Raw genomic sequence first — 17,910 nt, 5'->3', positions numbered from 1 at the left:
CCCAGACAATGATTCGTTCTGTGAAACAAAGCAAAACCAGTGAGTGGCGCTTGCGACATATTTTTATGTAACTCGTTATAATCAGTGAAGCTGTCTACAGCATATATATATATATAGGCTATGGTCTACACTGGATGCGGCACGACACAATGATTTCAAATGATTTTCAATGGTGCCCAGTTTACTATACAGACTTTAGCTGTTGTGGCGGAGACACGGTGTTACTCACCTATCGAGAAGAAACAAAGCAACCACTGTGTCCGATTGCAGGTCTTCTGCTCCTTGAATTCTCTCCAGCACTGGAAAGCTGGCCGATATTTACTTCTTGCCTTATTGCCTTAACACTTTTTTTGTTCCGCAGACGTTTTCCTCTTTTGTTTTTTAGCCGCCATCTCTATCTATCTTTCATTTGGCTCCATCCTGTGCACTGAATGCTCTCTCCTCCGCATAATGAGTAGACACGCCCCTTACTGCTGATTGGCTACCAGTTTGTTTTGCTTCTTGGCCCGAATTATTTTCTTAAGCTTTTTTGAAAAATCGATTACCCCACAAAGATAATGTGGACAAAAAAATCTTTGTCATATCTTTATGTTAACATACTTTACTAGCCTTTTGTTTTGGAGCTTTGATGTAGCCATCATCTCCTCATGATGCAAACTGGAATCAGAGAATGTCTAATATGGTGAGAACTTGAAGTTTCACTCTCACTACACTTCCGGCTTCTGAACTGGTTGCAGTTCCACTCTGATTCCATATGAGGGCGCTCACAGGACGAGTGCAGAATGAATGGAGGTCAATGGCGGTAAACCCCTCAAAATCCACTTTTCTCAGGATATAATTTTTTGTCTAGTAATTTGAATGTTGTATTCGAAAGGAGATGCAAAGAAATTACACATTGCTGTTAGATTTTAGATTAGATTAGTCACTTATTTGCTTTAAAAAGTCTTTTAAAATGTCAATGACGTCATACACATCGTACGACCAGAGATACTGCTTTACGGCAATCCTTCAGTCACTTTGGTGCTTTCAGAGAATGTCTATGGTGCTTTCCAGAGCCGTTGAAAAATTAATTATTTAATGGCTCTGGTGCTTTCGTTCTTTCCTCGTGCTTTCCTTTCTCTCGAGACATCGACAACAGCTGACACAGGTAAATACACGTGCTAGAAGAGTTTTTGTCTTGTTGTTTTGAAAAATCACGCGGAAAATACACACACAATGGCTTTGACAATTAACACAGTCCACATGGGTTGCCTTTTTTCGTCCTTGGGAAATGAAAAAATAGAACAACCCTTGCCCACTATTAGAACAATTTATCATTGCACACCTGCGAGGCATTTTTTTCCTTTTTCGGATGCCATCAAGCGGTATCTCTGGTCGTAATCAGTCCTTCACTGACCAATCAGTGTTCATTAGCAGAATGCTAGCATGTTATGGGCAACAACAACTCAACCTGTAAGAAATCGAAAGGACATAAGTACTCGTTCATTCAACTTTCAACCTATAACCCATGTTGAACTTGCAAAACCTACAATCAGATCTGAGATTTCTCAACGGCAATCGGGACAAATTTAGCCGTCTAGCCGCATAGACTCCCATTCATTTTGCACTCATGGTGATCGCCCCCAGTGGAACTCTGGTGGAACTGCAACCAAAATTCGGTACAAAAGGACTTAATAGGGAGTGGGAAGGCTCTCCGTAGACGGGCTCTGGTGGAATTAAACTGCTCTGGTCATGTGACAGTTTGCACTAACCATGTGACACTGCACATATTTAATTGTTACCCTTTAGTTTTTCCACCATATTTTCAGGAAATGCCCTAAAACGTTTTTCAGAGCTTTAGAAAACCTTTTTTATTTATGGTCACTATTGTGACAGGTGGGATTAAATGGGTTTTAATAGTTTCATTTTGCAGTGAACTATTCCATTAAAGCTTCTTCTGACATGCAAGAAGTAATTGCCATTGATGACAAAAAGGCAGTGCATTTTTGAATACATTGTAAATATGCAAATGAGATTTGTGAGCTAGGTTTTTGGAGGAAAACAAATACAAGTTAGACCTACTGTATGCTTTCACATTTGGAATACAGTAAATAATGAATAGGTGAATGCTTTTTTTTGTAGCTCTAGTAAAAAGCAGCATGAACATTTAAAAATAAATATTCATTTGTGTACCACATTAGTCAGAAAGCCAAAGGAACAACATGAGGGTGAGTAACTGATAATATATTGGGTTGTACATTCTATTTTCTGTTTTATCAGTGGAAAACATCATAATGTTCTATTTGTTCCAATGTATATGTAGCCTACATCTAAATGACGTTTCTACCATTGAAATGAACTGCAGGCATCCACACTGCAGCAACATGACTTCAGCCCCTCCTCACCCTCTCTTTCTCTTTCTCATGAGTTCAGCCCTTCCTTTAAGGGGAGGGTAAGATAAGAGTCCACATACAGACCCCTGAAAACCTCCTCAGAGCCACAGTCCCATAATCAACACAGGACAGACGGCTCGCGCGGGGCCGTGCACGCGCTGCACATTGATAAGAAAACAAGAGAACAAGAGTTAGATTTAGGCTAATTTACATTAATGTCGCTTTTATTACAGACAATGCGAAGACGAATGGACCCTCGCGTAGCCTACTGCACATGGACCATCTGAAATTGGAAAGGCTTTTTAATATATAACAGTTTTTATGCTTTATCAACGGTGGTGTGTAGTTAATAAGTGAGGAGTTTATACCAAAACAAAAGGACCTCACGCGCATCACTTTATTTTAAATTATTCTAAATTTTAATTTATATATATATATATATATATATAAACTCTTGTTTGACTTGTAAAACATTTTATGTAATCTGAATTACTTTTTTTTTATTGCCATGCCTGAACAGGTACTTTAGATTACTGTTCTCTCAGACAGGCTAATATTATTCATTGGTTTGAACCATGCAAATGAATGATTAAATAAGCTCCATCTGAGGAATCCAGTATTTTGGTGCTTCGTCTGGAAACAAACCTCTTTGCTTTAATCCGCAAACTGCCTTTCAAAGGACTTCAAATGGGCCACTTGCTCCTCAGAAGAGAGACTCATTCTGCCGTGGAGGGCAATTTGAATGTTTGCACACTGAGAGGAATGTCGAGCCTGCAGAGCCGCTGAGGGACTCAAACTGCTGCTTAATTAACCCGATATTTACTCGCGACTCGGAGCCCAGTGCTGAGCGTCTGCTGCGCGTCTCTCTAAATGCGCGCTGCCCCGTGGAGCCCCGCAGCGGCACGGCAGCAAGATGAGATCGCGGATCCCGCTTCTTCTCGCGGTACTACACGCGGCGACGTGTCTGCGGTTTGGCAATGCGGAGGTAAGAGCGACGCATTACGCGTTAATGAATCTCAACTTTCTGTCTTGAAAAGTTAATTGGTTCCTGTTGCATTCTTATAGGCTAATTCTTTTTCATTAAGAATTGACTGAATTATCATTGCTTTATAGAGTGAATAATATCTACACTAATTAATTATTATTAACTGATTAATTAATCTACAATAATTAATCAGTTATTTATTTATTCTCCAAATTGTCCTCCATAAATAAGTTGATACCTCATCTGTCAAGCCACAAAAAGGACAGAAGCACGCAAAATAGGTCTATAGCCTACTCATACAGTATATTCTTCTGAAGCCATATGAGAGATTTGTTTACAAACGAGCCAAAATGTAACCCCCCCACCCACCCCACCCCCCACCAAGGAAATATTCCCCTCTTCTGTAGATCTTAAATCACATTTTCAAAGACATGGCATTTCTAAAACATGCGGGATGTGTTTAAATTGTAATGTTTAAAAGGCAATTCTTGTTAGAAGGGAAATACAAGATCTAAACTCATTTAAAAGCTGTGATTATGATCCCTCTCAGCTTTAAGGTGTACGTTTTGGAAGTTCCTCATGTAAAAATATCATTATTCATCTCTTTATGATGTGTGATTTGGATGTGAATCCTGCTAGTTGAAAAATAGGCAAGACAGACATATTAACTTGATTATGTTTCCATTTACAGATAAAAATGAAAAACATGCAATATTGTTTCTTGTAGCTATACAAACTGATGATTGTGCATATTTGCACATGTTAGTAAATGATATGGGCATGTGTGTGTGTGAGAGAGCATTGTCAGCAGATGTGTAATTATGTATCATTAATCCCTAACATGGGCTGTGCATTCCACCACTCCTCCACAGTCCCAGAATGCTCTGGGCCTGTCCTTCACTTTCTGATGATATTAGTAGCAGGGTTCAGGGGTTGTGTGGGTCAGCACTAGTGATCAACCGAGGCACACACCACCCTCCCATTGGTTTGCTTGGATGAGGCAAGCTGAAAGTGTCAGTATCGCTTAATTTGCACATTTTTGCAACATTCAGATTTAGATTTTTCTGAAGAGATATCAATAATATCTCAACCTGTGCTTAGATATTCTAAATCACCAAACTAAAGTCTGCAAACCAAAATCAGATATCTATGAAGCTCCATTAAATCTCCTGAGCTTTGAAACAGCAACTCCTTAGCAATACAAATGTCGTTCTATTCTATTCTATTCTATTCTATCTGTTAGGTCTTTGTGTGTTCCATCTGTATGTGTATTGTTTTGTTTTGTTTTTTGTAAAAGTATGATGCTATATATTTACGTTGGGTAGCCATGAAGTAATTTAGTGTGTGTAATATATTATAAACGTTAATGAATCATAAACATGTGAAATAGAGTGTGTTGGTGTGTATATCCAAACATACACTAGCATTGAAACATTTGAGAACAAATTAATCAAAATCCACAGTAAAGACTTTTACGTGATTGCAAAAAAAAAAAAAAATTTACAGAAATTTTATTTTATTAATAATAGTAAGGAATGTTTCTTGAGCAGCGAATCAGCAAATTGGAATGACTTCTGAAGGATCATGTGACACTGACAACTGGAGTAACGATGCTGTAAATCCAACTCACAAGGAAAAAAAAGCATTTGAAAATATATTCAAATAGAAAACAGCTATTTTGAATTGTAGTTATATTTCATAATATTACTGTTGTTTCTGTATTTTTGATCAAATAAACGCAGCTTTGGTAAGCATAGGCTCTTCTTTCAAAAACATTATACAAAATATTACTGACCCCAAATTTACTGTTTTCATTCTATCCATCTGAGCTGTCATAATTTCAGTATCAAAAAATCACAATGACAACATTTAATCAATATTCAAGCAACGTTTATCTGCATATGAACCCATCCTGGTGCACTATAGATCTGAACTGAAACCTTGCTGTGGTTTTGGCAGTTCTTTATGAATGCACAACCGGATGATAGAATGTTTAAGAATGTGATGGAGAAATTAAAAATGGAAAACTGATGGTTAACAAGACTTGGACAAACCAAGACCAGTGTGCTTCTCAAAGCTCCCAAGAGTTTAAGATACACCAGTCGTTCACCATGAATTATTTGTGTTTGATTATATGTGCATACCGCAAGAGGTGTGGCAAATTTAGGATGTTTCTTAACATTTGGCACGCTTGAATTCCTGCATTTGTTCGGCTCATGCAAAACCGTCTGAATCACCAGCCAGTAATGTGACTGATTTCCCTTATCAAGCCGATAACTGAAGTACTCCATCCTTCCGGCAGCCTCCCTCCCTCATCCATCTCTCTCTTTCTTCTCCTCAAACTCACCTTTTCTCCATCCCCCACTTCCTCTCTGCCCTCTTTCCTGTGTCCTGCATAAATGCTGCCAGATGAGACGGAGGAGACGAGGGTCAGTGGCCCCTGTCTGGACATGCTGTATGAACAGGGCTATTGTGTCCCCAAGACCTGCATTGACACCCTGAGACAAACCAGCATCCATAGCGCTCTGTCTCACTGTCACACACTCAAACACACAACAACACATACACATTATTTTATTCATGTGCTCTTTGGAATTTTTGTTTATAATTGGTCATTCAGAACTCTGAGCCCAAATGTTGTGTTAAACTGTACAATTGACCGTTATTGAATTTAACTTATTAAAATCCCAATAAGAAAATTCTTAAATATTTTATTGTAATTTATTATATTTTTAATTTACTTTTAAAGAAGCTTTGTATAATTTTTGATAGATTAAAAATAAATAAATGATGCATTCAGTGTTGCATGTTCATTTTATTTTTATGTATCAAGGAGGATAACAAAAATGTATTAGGTCTTCATGACAAAATAATGCATTGTGTCAGTGTCCGCATCAGTCTATCTGGGTCTATTTTTTGCAATCTTGACTAACTTATGGCACATTTCATATATATATATATATATATATATATATATATATATATATATATATATATATATATATATATATATATATATATAATAGTAATATTTTGAAATATTATTGCTATTTAAAATAGCTGTTTTCTATTAGAATTTTTTTTTTCAATGTAATTTATTCCTGTGAAGCAAAGCTGAATTTTCAGCATCATTTCTCCAGTCTTCAGTGTCACGTGATCCTTCCGAATCATTCTAATATTGCTGAATTTCTGCTTAAGAAACATTTCTTATTATTAGCAATTTTAAAAACAGATGTGTTGCTTCATTCATTTGTAAAAACCACGATACAGTTTTTTTTCTTCTTCAGTATTCTATGTTGAATTGAACATGAATGTCATTGTTTTTTCCCTCCAGGCTGATCCTCTTCCGGCCGCTGTGGTGGAGTTGGTGAAGGATGGCTCTGTGTCTTCTATTCAGGACTTACAGTTTTTGCTGTTCTCTGAATCTATAGGTAAATAATCTCTCTTTACATAATTAGCATATTGTTAGATCTCACAGAAACGCACCTCTCATGAAGGATTATCGATTATCTTTTATGGAGCAAGGGATCAAGGCAAAAAACTATAAAATAAATGATGCAAAAAGTGACAAGAGTGCCCTTTTAATGGGTTATGTGGCTTTTATAGAATATAGACACCCGGAGGCTAATATTACTCTTTAATAAATATGTTAACTATGACTCTGGGCTACAGCATCCCAGTATGTAATATAGATTGCCTCTTTAATACTTTTGTTATGAAACAACTTTTTGACCTTGATCTATGTAAGCCAGGGATGGCCAACTTTGGTCCTATAGGGCCACTGTCCTGCAGAATTTAGCTCCAACTCTTATCAAACACACCATAACAAGCTCATTAATGTCATCCAGATCAATAGAAAGCTACAGGCAGGGGAGTTTGATAAGGGTTGGAGCTAAACTTTGAAGGACAGTGGCCCTCCAGGACTGAAGTTGTCCATCCCTGATGTAAGCTGTCCTCAGTTATATTAAAAGCATGTACAGAAGCAGAAACTCTTATCTGTATTAACTAAGTGAATAAGCCTTTGAAAATCCCAGTCCTCTTCTACTGTTACATTCATTTCTGGGAAGCAGAAACGAGTTGCGATTTCCTACAAGGGTCTGCATTTCATGCATTTCTATCACTCCCTGATGGTTCAACGTTGCTGTCATTTTCTTCTCCAGAGATTGAACCAGACAGTCACAATGATAACGACACCAGCAACCGTCTGCCACGCAGTCTTCTGGGTTAGTCCAACTTACTTTGTTCTTATTCTCTTTCCTTGCTTGTTTCTATATTGTTTTATTCTCTTTCATGTCACCATTATTTGTTAAATATGTATTTAACAAATACCTTCCCATGCATAATACAACATTAGGTAGGTTCATTCCCCGCAAGTGTAAACACAGTCTCTCGGTGGATTTTTCAAAAAGGGGTTACTTGATAGACTAAGTGCACAGAAATGTCAAATTTCAGATATATTCTAAAACATACTTTATTTTATTTTAACTAAGTTATTTTGAAAAATGATTTAGATTTGTTGCATGCATGACTGCAGCTTTCAAATAATGCTCATAACAAATCATTTCAAATTATGGTCAAAGTCAATGCTAAATTATTACAATACCCCTAGTCAGGGCTCCTAACCGGTTCAAGGAACGAAAACGAAAACCGGAAACGAACGAAATTTTGACAGGAACAGAACCAGAAACAGAAACTAAATCAAATTTTATAGTTCCGAATAGAATCGATAAATTGAAATGGCCGATAACCGGTTAATAACGTTATTTTATCGTTCCATTTAATATTTGAAATTTGCTGTCAACCAATCACGAATTCCATGTGAAGCTGAAGCCAGCGAGTGAAATGTCTGCTCAGCTGAGAACTCATCATAGGCAAGTCTCAATGACAATGCACCGCCTTCAGGGCCGGATTAAGACCAAATTAGGCCTGATGACGCAGCGCAAAAATGGCCTTTTTTCTCGGCGTTGGTGCATGTACATTCGACACTCAAGCGCCAGCATGCTTAACCTTTCCTGCCCAAATGAGGACCGCAGCTCTCCTTTGATTATTCCAAACTTTTAGAAGCTCCGCTCGCTGGGGGCATTGGAAATCATCATGCACAGATAGATGCGCTAACCAATTTCGACATTTGGAAACGTCTGGGAAAGATTCAGTAATGACAAAAGCTCGTACAAGCTCTGCTGATTCATTCACAGTCACCGGTTTCTGAGTGTGCATGAATGCAGCAAACTGTATCAGCTAATTTTGACAGATTAATAATCAGTTAAACGGTTTCAAAAGTCATTTATTTATTTTCAGTAAATTATCAAAATATTTAAAAAGGTTTGATGCATGGTTAAAATACGCTACTCGTATATATATATATATATATATATATATATATATAGAGAGAGAGAGAGAGAGAGAGAGAGAGAGAGAGAGAGAGAGAGTGAGAGAGAGAGAGAGAGAGAGACAGGGAGAAAACTTGTTTTGAGAAAAAAAATATTTCATTCAGAAATAGACAAAATGCAGACAGAAAATGTTTACAAACATTAGGCTATAATAAACACTAGGCTATTTTGTATAATCATTTTCAAATACATTGCGAATACGGAAACTTTGATTTTGTGTTGAATGAGAGACCCGCTGGTTTCAGTTTCGTTTAGCCTAAATTAATTAGTTTTAGTTTGTCGTTAATATTGCTATAGCTTCTTATATTTTTAATTCTTGTTCTTTCCTAAATACTGTTAATTGAAATGATTTGTTGTGGGGGGATGGGAACTGAAATATCCTTGCGGAGCTTCTCAAATTTCCCGGAAGCTGAACAGTTTTCATTTGCTACATTAACCTCAAAATAATTCTTAGAATGAAATTTGGAGTCCAACTTTCGGACGCATATACAGCGTTACTTATTATACATTTACCATTATTCTATATTCTTTATATTAAATAAAATTTTAGCATCCAGATACGAACATGGAAACATTTGGATTCGTGCAGAAAGAGAGATTTATTAATCTAATCTCACTTTAGATTAATTTGTTTTTGGATTGACGTTTTTGTATCCTAAACTATTAACAGTTTTTATAATGTTTTTAAACATTTTGCTTTACTACAGGCATTTTAGCCTTTATTATGTCGGAAGTAATAGGGCTAATAAAATGCAACGTGAGCCGCGACTTTTTTTTTTTTTTTTTTTACTCTCAAAACGCAATCTTATAATGTTTTTTTTTCTTTTAACAATGCAGCTAACATTTTTATATATCTTAAAAATACTTTGTCTTTAAAGTGTTGATAATTATTTTATTATTATTATTTTTTTTAAGTAGCTTACATTTGGCCAATGTAGATGATGATGCTGTAGCCTATTGGCTGTGACTAAGCGTTAGATCTCTATTTTTTCCTTTTCTTTTTGAGTAAAGAAAACGCTATACTTTATTATTATTATGTTATTATTATTAGGCAAATAACTTTATTAACCGGTATTTCTTCTACCCGAACCGGTTTCGTAACGATAATAATATCAGTGGAACGCAGAACAGAAACGTTAAAATATCGATTCTGCTCGGAGTGAACCGATTGAATTTTTTTTCCGTTTTCAAGCCCTGCCCATAGTTATTATCATGTAGCCAGTTTTGTTTAGTCATGAGCTGTATGGGTAGCCAAATGATTAGCTTACCTTAAAAATAACGCCTTGAAATAACGGAGGAGCATTTCGAACGAGCAAGCGCCTTTACAAATGAAGTTAGTCTATGCTGTTTAGCATGTAGTTAATGTGCCTGCATCTTCGTCTGCAGACGCTCAGCCTGCTCAGCAAGCCATCTGTAAGGTCAGGACAGAGGTCATTGAGGTCACTCGCTCCATGTTGGACCGTAGCAATGCAGATTTCCTGTTGTGGCCTCCGTGCGTGGAGGTGCAGAGGTGCTCGGGCTGCTGTAACACCAAGAGCCTGCAGTGTGTGCCTGTACTTACACACACACGATACCTACAGGTACACACACACACACACACACACACACACACACACACACACACTCTTTTCAAGTGCATACTCACAATATACTCAAACTGGCCATTTTTCACTTTGCTCTCCTCTTCATCCTCAGGTGATGAAGATACAGTACGTGAACAAGCGGCCGCTCTATGATAAGGCTGTCGTCTCCATTCTCGACCACGTAGAGTGCCGCTGTCAGCCGGCTCCTCGGCCCCCTCAGCGCCGGAAGTCATCCGGCCACAGACAAGAAGGACGGGAACGCTCTGGGAAACATCGACCCAAAGATGAGCTCCATCGCAGGGATGAACTCAAACACAACCAGAGGATAAGCCTGGAGGACCTGCTCAGCCACAGCTGGCTGCCCAAAGAGAGGTTCTCTGAATCAGGATTCGGCCGGGACAGCTGGGGTCTGAATGAGACGCAGTATGGAGGGGGCAAAGGTCATAACCGTCACCCTGGGGATGGAAGGAGAAAAGGCAAAATGAATGACACTGCAACACAAGGAACGACGGCTTCTCTGCCAAATCATACTGAGCAGGAAGAAACTGATTTATCATTGCACAACATTACGCAATTCGAATCGCAGAGTAATGCTAACCGAAGTATAACAAATCAGACATCAGATTATAACATGAGTACATTGGAATTGATCAATCATACTTTTATGCACCAATCAAATCTAACGCAAGAAAACAAACAATTGCAAACAACCAATCAGACAGACCAAATCACCTCTAAGGCCACTGGAACAGCCAATCAGAATCGAGGAGATGTGTTTTTGTCTGTAGAGGATAATGGTCAGAATGTGAAAGGTGAGACAACGGACGTAGAGGTGAAAAGGGAAGAGCTAGAGCAGAGACAAATGGGCAAAAAGGACAAGGAGGAGAAAATGGAAGAACTGCTGGAAATGCACAAAATCCTGGATGAAGAAAAACACAATCATCACCTCAAAGTTCAACAGAAGAATATACAGCAGCTCCATCACAAACAAGAACACACTTATACAACCGCACAACGCACAGGTAAAATAACAGGGTTTTCTATTCACTTGCTTAGTGTCTGGAAAGAATTTATACATAGTTAGCTGGACAGTGTTATTAAAGTAATAAGTCAACTTATGTTTTTTGAGTAAAAGACAACAAACATAGGTAAGGTAAGTTTGATTGGCTGTGCATTACGATCTTTTAGAATTTTGACTTATATGTCCATAGCTTTCTAATTGAACATCTCAGCTCTGTGCCACTGTAATATCTGCTTAAAACTTGCATTAAAGACACAGTTCATCCAAAAATGAAAATTCTGTCATTTGCTCACCTTCAAGTTGTTCCAAAGTAGAAGATATTTTGAAGAATGATGGTAACCAAATAGTTGACGTAGCCACTGACTTCCATAGAATTAAAATATATATATATAATAATACTATGTTAGTCTTCTTTTGTGCTCAACATAAGAAAGAAACTGATATAAAATTTTAAGGTGATCAAATGATGACAGAAATTTTATTTATAGGTGAATAAATCTTTTAAGAAAGCAAAAGCACCCTAAGTTTACTTTATATTGTCATTTATGTAACTTCAAATATTTTTAGCTGTATTTTTCAAATCGATATACAAACTCAAATCAAGAAACAAAAAGATCTAACTTGGCAGATGTTCTACAGAAACAATTTACTGGATTGCGGTTTCTATGTGAGATGCAAAGTAGATAAAAAATGTTCTTCAAGACAAACCTTAGGCAAAACTTCAGGGTTTTGCTCTGCAGTATTCTGGGTGTTTACTGTGTATTTGCTAGGGTGTTCTGGGTGGGTGTTAGAATGCATTACAGACACATACAGATAGATAGATGGATAGATAAAAAAATTAACTACTGTATCTTTCACTATGAACCACTATGAACTGGTCAGAGGGAAATTATTCTGTGCTCATTTTTTGCTCTGCTTTTGTCTGTCTGGGGCATATTTGTACCATGTTAGTTTGATTCTTTGAACCAATGTCTATGAATATCTCAGCTGATTTTAAATAAACACTACCATACACACCAGGAAGAGGAAGTAACACTTGCATACGCCTACGTAAACTTGTGCAGTGCAGTGTTGACAGCATTATAAAAATGCATGACTTTTTATTGTGCTAATGTGATTGGATTCAACACAGCACAACAATACCGCACGTCACTGCAAGATCAGAATAGCTTGATTAAAAGTTGATTTTGTTGTTGCAAACAGGTACTGCATCTCCTCTTGTGCAACATCTCCCTCCACACAACGCCCCCAGACCAGCTCCTCACCCCCCAAAAAGGAGGAGAAAACAGCGCAATCGCATCAGCAAGTCTGCCATGAGAGCCCTGCTCATGTAATACAAACATACACAGGTATAAGCTGCTCAAATATTATTAGGAATAGTTCAGCCAAAAATGTCAATTTCCTTAAAATGTACTCACCCTCAGGCTATCCAAGATGGAGATGTTTATTTATTTTTTATTTTTTTTAGTTTATTTCTTCATTGGAAATAATTTTGGATTTGGAGTCATTTACATCACTTGCTCACCAATAAATCCTCTGCCGTGAATGGGGGCCGTCAGAAGGACAGAATGATCCACAAGTAATCCACACAATTACAGTCCATCAATTCATGTCTTGTGGATCAAAAAGCTGTGTGTTTGAAATAAACAAACTTATCATTAAGACGTTTTTAACCTCAAACCATTGCTTTCAGCTAAAATAAGTCCTCTATCCATAATATTTTTTTCTCAAGTGAGAAATCATCTTATCTGAATCAAGAGAAAAATATGCAGAGATCAAGCACCGTTGGTCAAAGAATTTTGATGTGAGAGGACAACAGGGGATAGACTTTTTCACTGGAGGAAGCATAAATATGGATAATGGACTGGCATTTTGGCCAGAAATTACAGTTTAATGTTGAGGTGTGTTAATGATTAATTTGTTTTTTTCAAACACTTTCAAACAGTTTGTTTATTATTAGATTTTCACTTCACACGACATTCATTGATGGCCTAGAACAGTGTGGATCATTGTGATGTTTTTATCAGCTGTTTGGACTCTGTTTGGATTCTGACGGCACCCATTCACTGCAGAGGATCTATTGGTGAGTAAGTGATACCTTTAATATACAGTAAAACTAATAATGCTAACAATATTACATGGAATGTGCTGACTATGTCTCTTTCTATCATTCTCTCACAGATAATCAGATGAATGCAATCTCTCCCAAATGAGTTCTTATTTATGAAGCAGTGTGTCCAGGGACATTAAGAGATATGACACTAATCACTTTTCAAAAACAAACAAAAAAAACAAAACACTTCTAATTTTGTTGTCTGCTCAAAGTCATGAGGAAAAAGACAATTCTGACACAGAAGATGTTCGGATGGAGGATTGTTTGAGACTCTCTTCTGGGTTCATGCGTTGGATTTGGGAATAATGTAAATCTAGAAGTTCAAAACATCAGAAGCATGAAACACCATTTGAACCCTGGACAAAAGAAGTGAGTAAGAGCACAGAACTAGAAAAAGGTGGAAAAGCATGGGTGGAAAAGATTTTTATGATCACTCACCTTAAGAGACAAACTGGTAGTTGCTCCTGTGCAGAATCTCACCTATTATTCTGAATCACTCAAAAAAGCGGTTGCCATTTGTTGTGAAATCGAGGCTTGAACTTTGTGAACCAATTTATAAATGAATCCTGTTCCATGATTCAGTATTATGAAAAAGAAATCTTTTGAAAAGCACACTATTTCCAGGGATGCGATCAAAACATGTTATTTTATGTTATTTTTCAAACTACATGTTTTTACAAACACAGAGAATGCTTGAACGGCTTTGTATTTTAATGTATTACCAGTCAAAAACACAATGTACCATTGCTATAAGTTGTTTTCAGTATAATTTGTTATTATTTAAGTGATTTTTAACACTGGAAAAATTCACACAGGATAAAGCAAGGGAATGCATTTCTGTCTCAATTAATTCCTCATACCTCTAAAAGGGCAAAGGTGCTACATTATAACACAAAGTAAGATTATTCATTAATATTATTTATTCTTTTGTAAGTCCATTCTGTTCACAGCAGGGCCGGTGTTTTATCATAATCTTACAAAACATTTTCCAGAAGACCAAAATGCAGATTTTTTTGTATGTTCATGTACAGATGGTCTGTTTTGGGTCTTTACTAAAAATTGCAGATGGTGCAGAATTTGCACTCTTTTTTTATACATAGAATACAATTTTAACACTAACTATAAAGGTGTAATTCAACATCTGTTTTGTGTCCAATTTTAGATATAATGTTGTTAACTTTTAACAGTTTTGTTCATAGCTCACCCAAAAATAGAAATTTGCTGAACTCTCAGACCATCTAAGATGATGAGTTTGTTTCTTCATCAGAACATAGTTGGAGAAATTTAGCATTACATCACTTGCTCACCAATGGATCCTCTGCAGTGAATGGGTGCCGTCAGAACGAAAGTCCAAACAGCTGAGGGCAGAGGGTTCTGATCCCAGTTCTGCCCATTTTACACAATTACAATACCATTCAAAAGTTTGGGGTCAGTACATTTTTTTATTTATTAAAAATATTCAGAAAGGTACCAGCAATTCAAATGGACAGTACAGTAATTAATATACAGTATCAGCATTTTAAAATGATTTCTGAAAGATCAGGTGACACTGAAGACTGGATTAATGATGCTGAAAATTCAGCTTCATATCAAAGAAATAAATTACCTCTTAAAATAGAAAACAATTACTGTTTGTTTGATATGCAAATAAATGCAGCCTTGGTCAGCATAAGAGACTACTTTCAAAACTATTAAAAAATCTTACAGACCCCCAAATCTACAAAAGATAAGGCCAGGCCAGCCTGGTTTAGTCCCACGGCCCCACAAATGCTAGAGTGGGACGTCCCAGAAGTCCATTTATTCACTATCACAATATTAAGTTCCACTGCCTGAAATGAGAGGAAAGTTTATTGCGTCGTTACTCTCGGGAGTCGAGTTGTTTATATTTGTTTTTTTGGGGAAGGTGACAAATATGTTCCTGGACTAAAGGATCCTGATTAAAATTCCAATGTTCACTGAGCATAAAGCGGCCAAGAGGCTTTTTCTCAAGGGCACTGACAGATCTACACTCTTCAGCTGAATTTTCTGGAACCAGACCGTGAATCTCTGAAGGTCTGTTTTAAAAACAAGATTGAATTTTGTTTGAACCTTGACCTCCAGCTATGATAAATAATCCATTAATGTTTATTGCAGTATATTGTGCTTGAACAACATTAATGCAATGACAAAACAAGCCTATCGTGCAGTTTGTTTTGTTTGGTCTGTGTGTGAATGAATGGTTGAGAGGGTGCCCTGTTCTGCTGTGGCCCACACTCCCTCACTTCATATCTGACTCGCTCCCTTGATAACTGGAATTTATGTGCTGAATTAATGCAATTAATTATGTGGCCCTGCATTCCAGTGTGAGGAGAGAGACAGTGAGAGTCGGTAAAGTGGATCAGTTCAGTACTGACATTGCACATCATGACCTTAGATGAGCTTGGCATTTTGATGTATGAAGATTCAACTCATGTACTGGAATAAACTTCACTCTAAGTTGCAGTTTTACAGCTATTTTAAGTACCTCACTCAGTATTTTAAATGTTTATGTACTTTTACTTGTATTGAAACCACTGATAGTGCTTTTTACATGCACTTACATCTGCATTTTTGCCATTCATTTTAGCCTTTTACACAAATGTACATAATTTAGAAGTATCTAACATCCAGACGATGATGGAAACGACCTGATTGTCTTTTTCCAACAGTGATATTCAGTGTTATTTTTGTTTTAGTTTTCAATTATTATGGTATTTCATATTTTGAATTAACTTTTATTTTTATATTTTGAGTTTTTATTAAATTTATGCATGCATTTAGCAGACGCTTTTATCCAAAGCGACTTACAGTGCATTCAGGCTATACATTTTTTACCTATCATGTGTTCCCGGGGAATCGAACCCCCAACCTTGTGCTTGAAAGCACAATGCTCTACCAATTGAGATACAGGAATACTATTTTTATTTAAATTTTAGCTTAGGTTTTAATACATTTATTACAAATTATCTTTGATTTTTATCTCAGTTTTAGTTTCAGTGCTTAAACATTCTATTGTTTTTTTTAATTTAGTTAGTTTCCAAGACAACATTTCTAATTTCATTTCTTTCTCCATCATTTTCATCTAATATTTCTTTTTTATTATTATTACATATAATATTTTTGTACGTTATTATTAGTTGTGTGTGAAAACTAACTATTAGTTAGTTAGCAATAACAACACTCGCTGTTTTGTTGCCAGTAAGATATTCTACATGGATTTTATTTCCATCCAATGTAGTAAGTCTGTAAAATCTGTAAAATAGGGCCCAACATACATGGACGAAAATCACCAGTCTCCCCCCCCCCCCCCCCCTACTGTTCATGGCATCTACTTTGACTCTTGACTTTTTTTTTCACTTTTTAAAGTCACTTGTGTTTTACTTCTACTGCTTAGGCAGTAGAGATGTTACCATGGAAATGCTAAATTATTTAACCCATTTCCTCTCTTTCCTACGATTTCATTCATACATTTTTATTACTCCAAGAGCAAGATGTATTTTCTCTAAAAGAGCAAAACAGTCACTGAAATATTATGTGTTTAAGTATTACTCTAGCAATAATTACTGAAGCCAAAGCAAATATATTTGCAAATAAAAATCAATCTAAAATGCATCAACCATCAAAGGCCACATTCTGAAAAATACCCCACTGACAGAGAGGATGAGAAGGCATATTCCTCTCTGCTAGTGTACTCACTTTCCTCCTAGTACACTTAAGTAAAGGTACTATAAAGGCAAAAGCATGATGTACAGGCACTCTGCGTCCATATTTGTAAGAGTTAAAGCACTAAGAGCAGATAAATCTCACAGATGCTAACAGAGAGAAGAGTTTGCACCCTCCCTCTTCATGATTTAGCCTCCATTCGCCTGCTAGCATAACATACATAAACACATACACACAGGTTGTCCACAGAACCACAGCACTTTTCAGTTGAAGTAAGGCCACATTCTGGAGAGTGTCATGCTCTGCCCAGACCTGTTGATGTTAAAAACGTGTGTGAAATTCAAAGAATTGATGAAAGGACTTGATCATGCTAAAAGGAAAGAAAAATCATGCTAACAACTAAGAAAAGGTTGTAAAAACAAGTGTGTGAAGCAAAACTTAGATAAAAATGCAAACAGTACAAAATGTACATCTATAACTGTATTATATAAGATTAATATTATACAGTATTTAAATGATAGAAAATATTTAAATCATATTGAAAAATTTCAGTAAATTGCAACTTCCGTTCTGTTTGAGCTTTCATGTGGTGTCACGTACGGGAACACAGGAGACGGAAGATCCAAAAATAGGGTTATCCAAAATCAGAGTCAAAACAAGCCGGGGGCGTAATCAAACATCAGTCCAAAACAGAAACAAACAAACAAACAAACAAACAAACAAGAACAGGAACAGGAACTCGAAGACTTGGGATGCGAGGACACT

The 17,910-nt window shown here is 36.7% G+C and overlaps 1 protein-coding gene across 4 annotated transcripts; it reads left to right on the top strand.

Annotated features, from left to right (window-relative positions):
* Window positions 1-2,190: 2,190 nt before the first annotated feature.
* Window positions 2,191-14,606, top strand: LOC132148918 (uncharacterized). Of its 4 annotated transcripts, XR_009434981.1 has the most exons (8): window positions 2,856-3,357; window positions 6,692-6,788; window positions 7,518-7,580; window positions 10,134-10,327; window positions 10,443-11,352; window positions 12,555-12,700; window positions 12,820-13,434; window positions 13,533-14,606. XR_009434981.1 is itself a non-coding variant. In XM_059557718.1 (7 exons), the coding sequence occupies exons 1-6, from the start codon at window positions 2,202-2,204 to the stop codon at window positions 12,683-12,685; spliced, it is 1,401 nt and encodes a 466-aa protein (XP_059413701.1). In that variant the 5' UTR covers window positions 2,191-2,201; the 3' UTR covers window positions 12,686-12,700; window positions 13,533-14,606. The 4 variants fall into 4 exon arrangements, 3 of the variants coding, with proteins under 3 accessions (XP_059413701.1, XP_059413700.1, XP_059413702.1); XM_059557718.1 differs by lacking the exons at window positions 2,856-3,357; window positions 12,820-13,434 and adding an exon at window positions 2,191-2,207; XM_059557717.1 differs by lacking the exon at window positions 12,820-13,434 and having other exon boundaries at window positions 2,857-3,357.
* The last annotated feature ends 3,304 nt before the right edge of the window (window positions 14,607-17,910 follow it).

Source organism: Carassius carassius, chromosome 9, assembly GCF_963082965.1.
Source record: "Carassius carassius chromosome 9, fCarCar2.1, whole genome shotgun sequence".
NCBI lineage: Eukaryota > Metazoa > Chordata > Actinopteri > Cypriniformes > Cyprinidae > Carassius > Carassius carassius.
Note: the sequence above shows the minus strand (reverse complement) of the source record. Positions and strands in the feature narration are given on the sequence as shown.

Excerpts from the sequence above, each read along its gene's own strand:
- LOC132148918 (XM_059557717.1), top strand. The coding sequence starts at position 3,286 with ATGAGATCGCGGATCCCGCTTCTTCTCGCGGTACTACACGCGGCGACG. Across the intron at positions 3,358-6,691 it reads TGCGGTTTGGCAATGCGGAG|GCTGATCCTCTTCCGGCCGC; the intron begins GTAAGAGCGACG and ends TTTTCCCTCCAG. Across the intron at positions 7,581-10,133 it reads TCTGCCACGCAGTCTTCTGG|ACGCTCAGCCTGCTCAGCAA; the intron begins GTTAGTCCAACT and ends CTTCGTCTGCAG.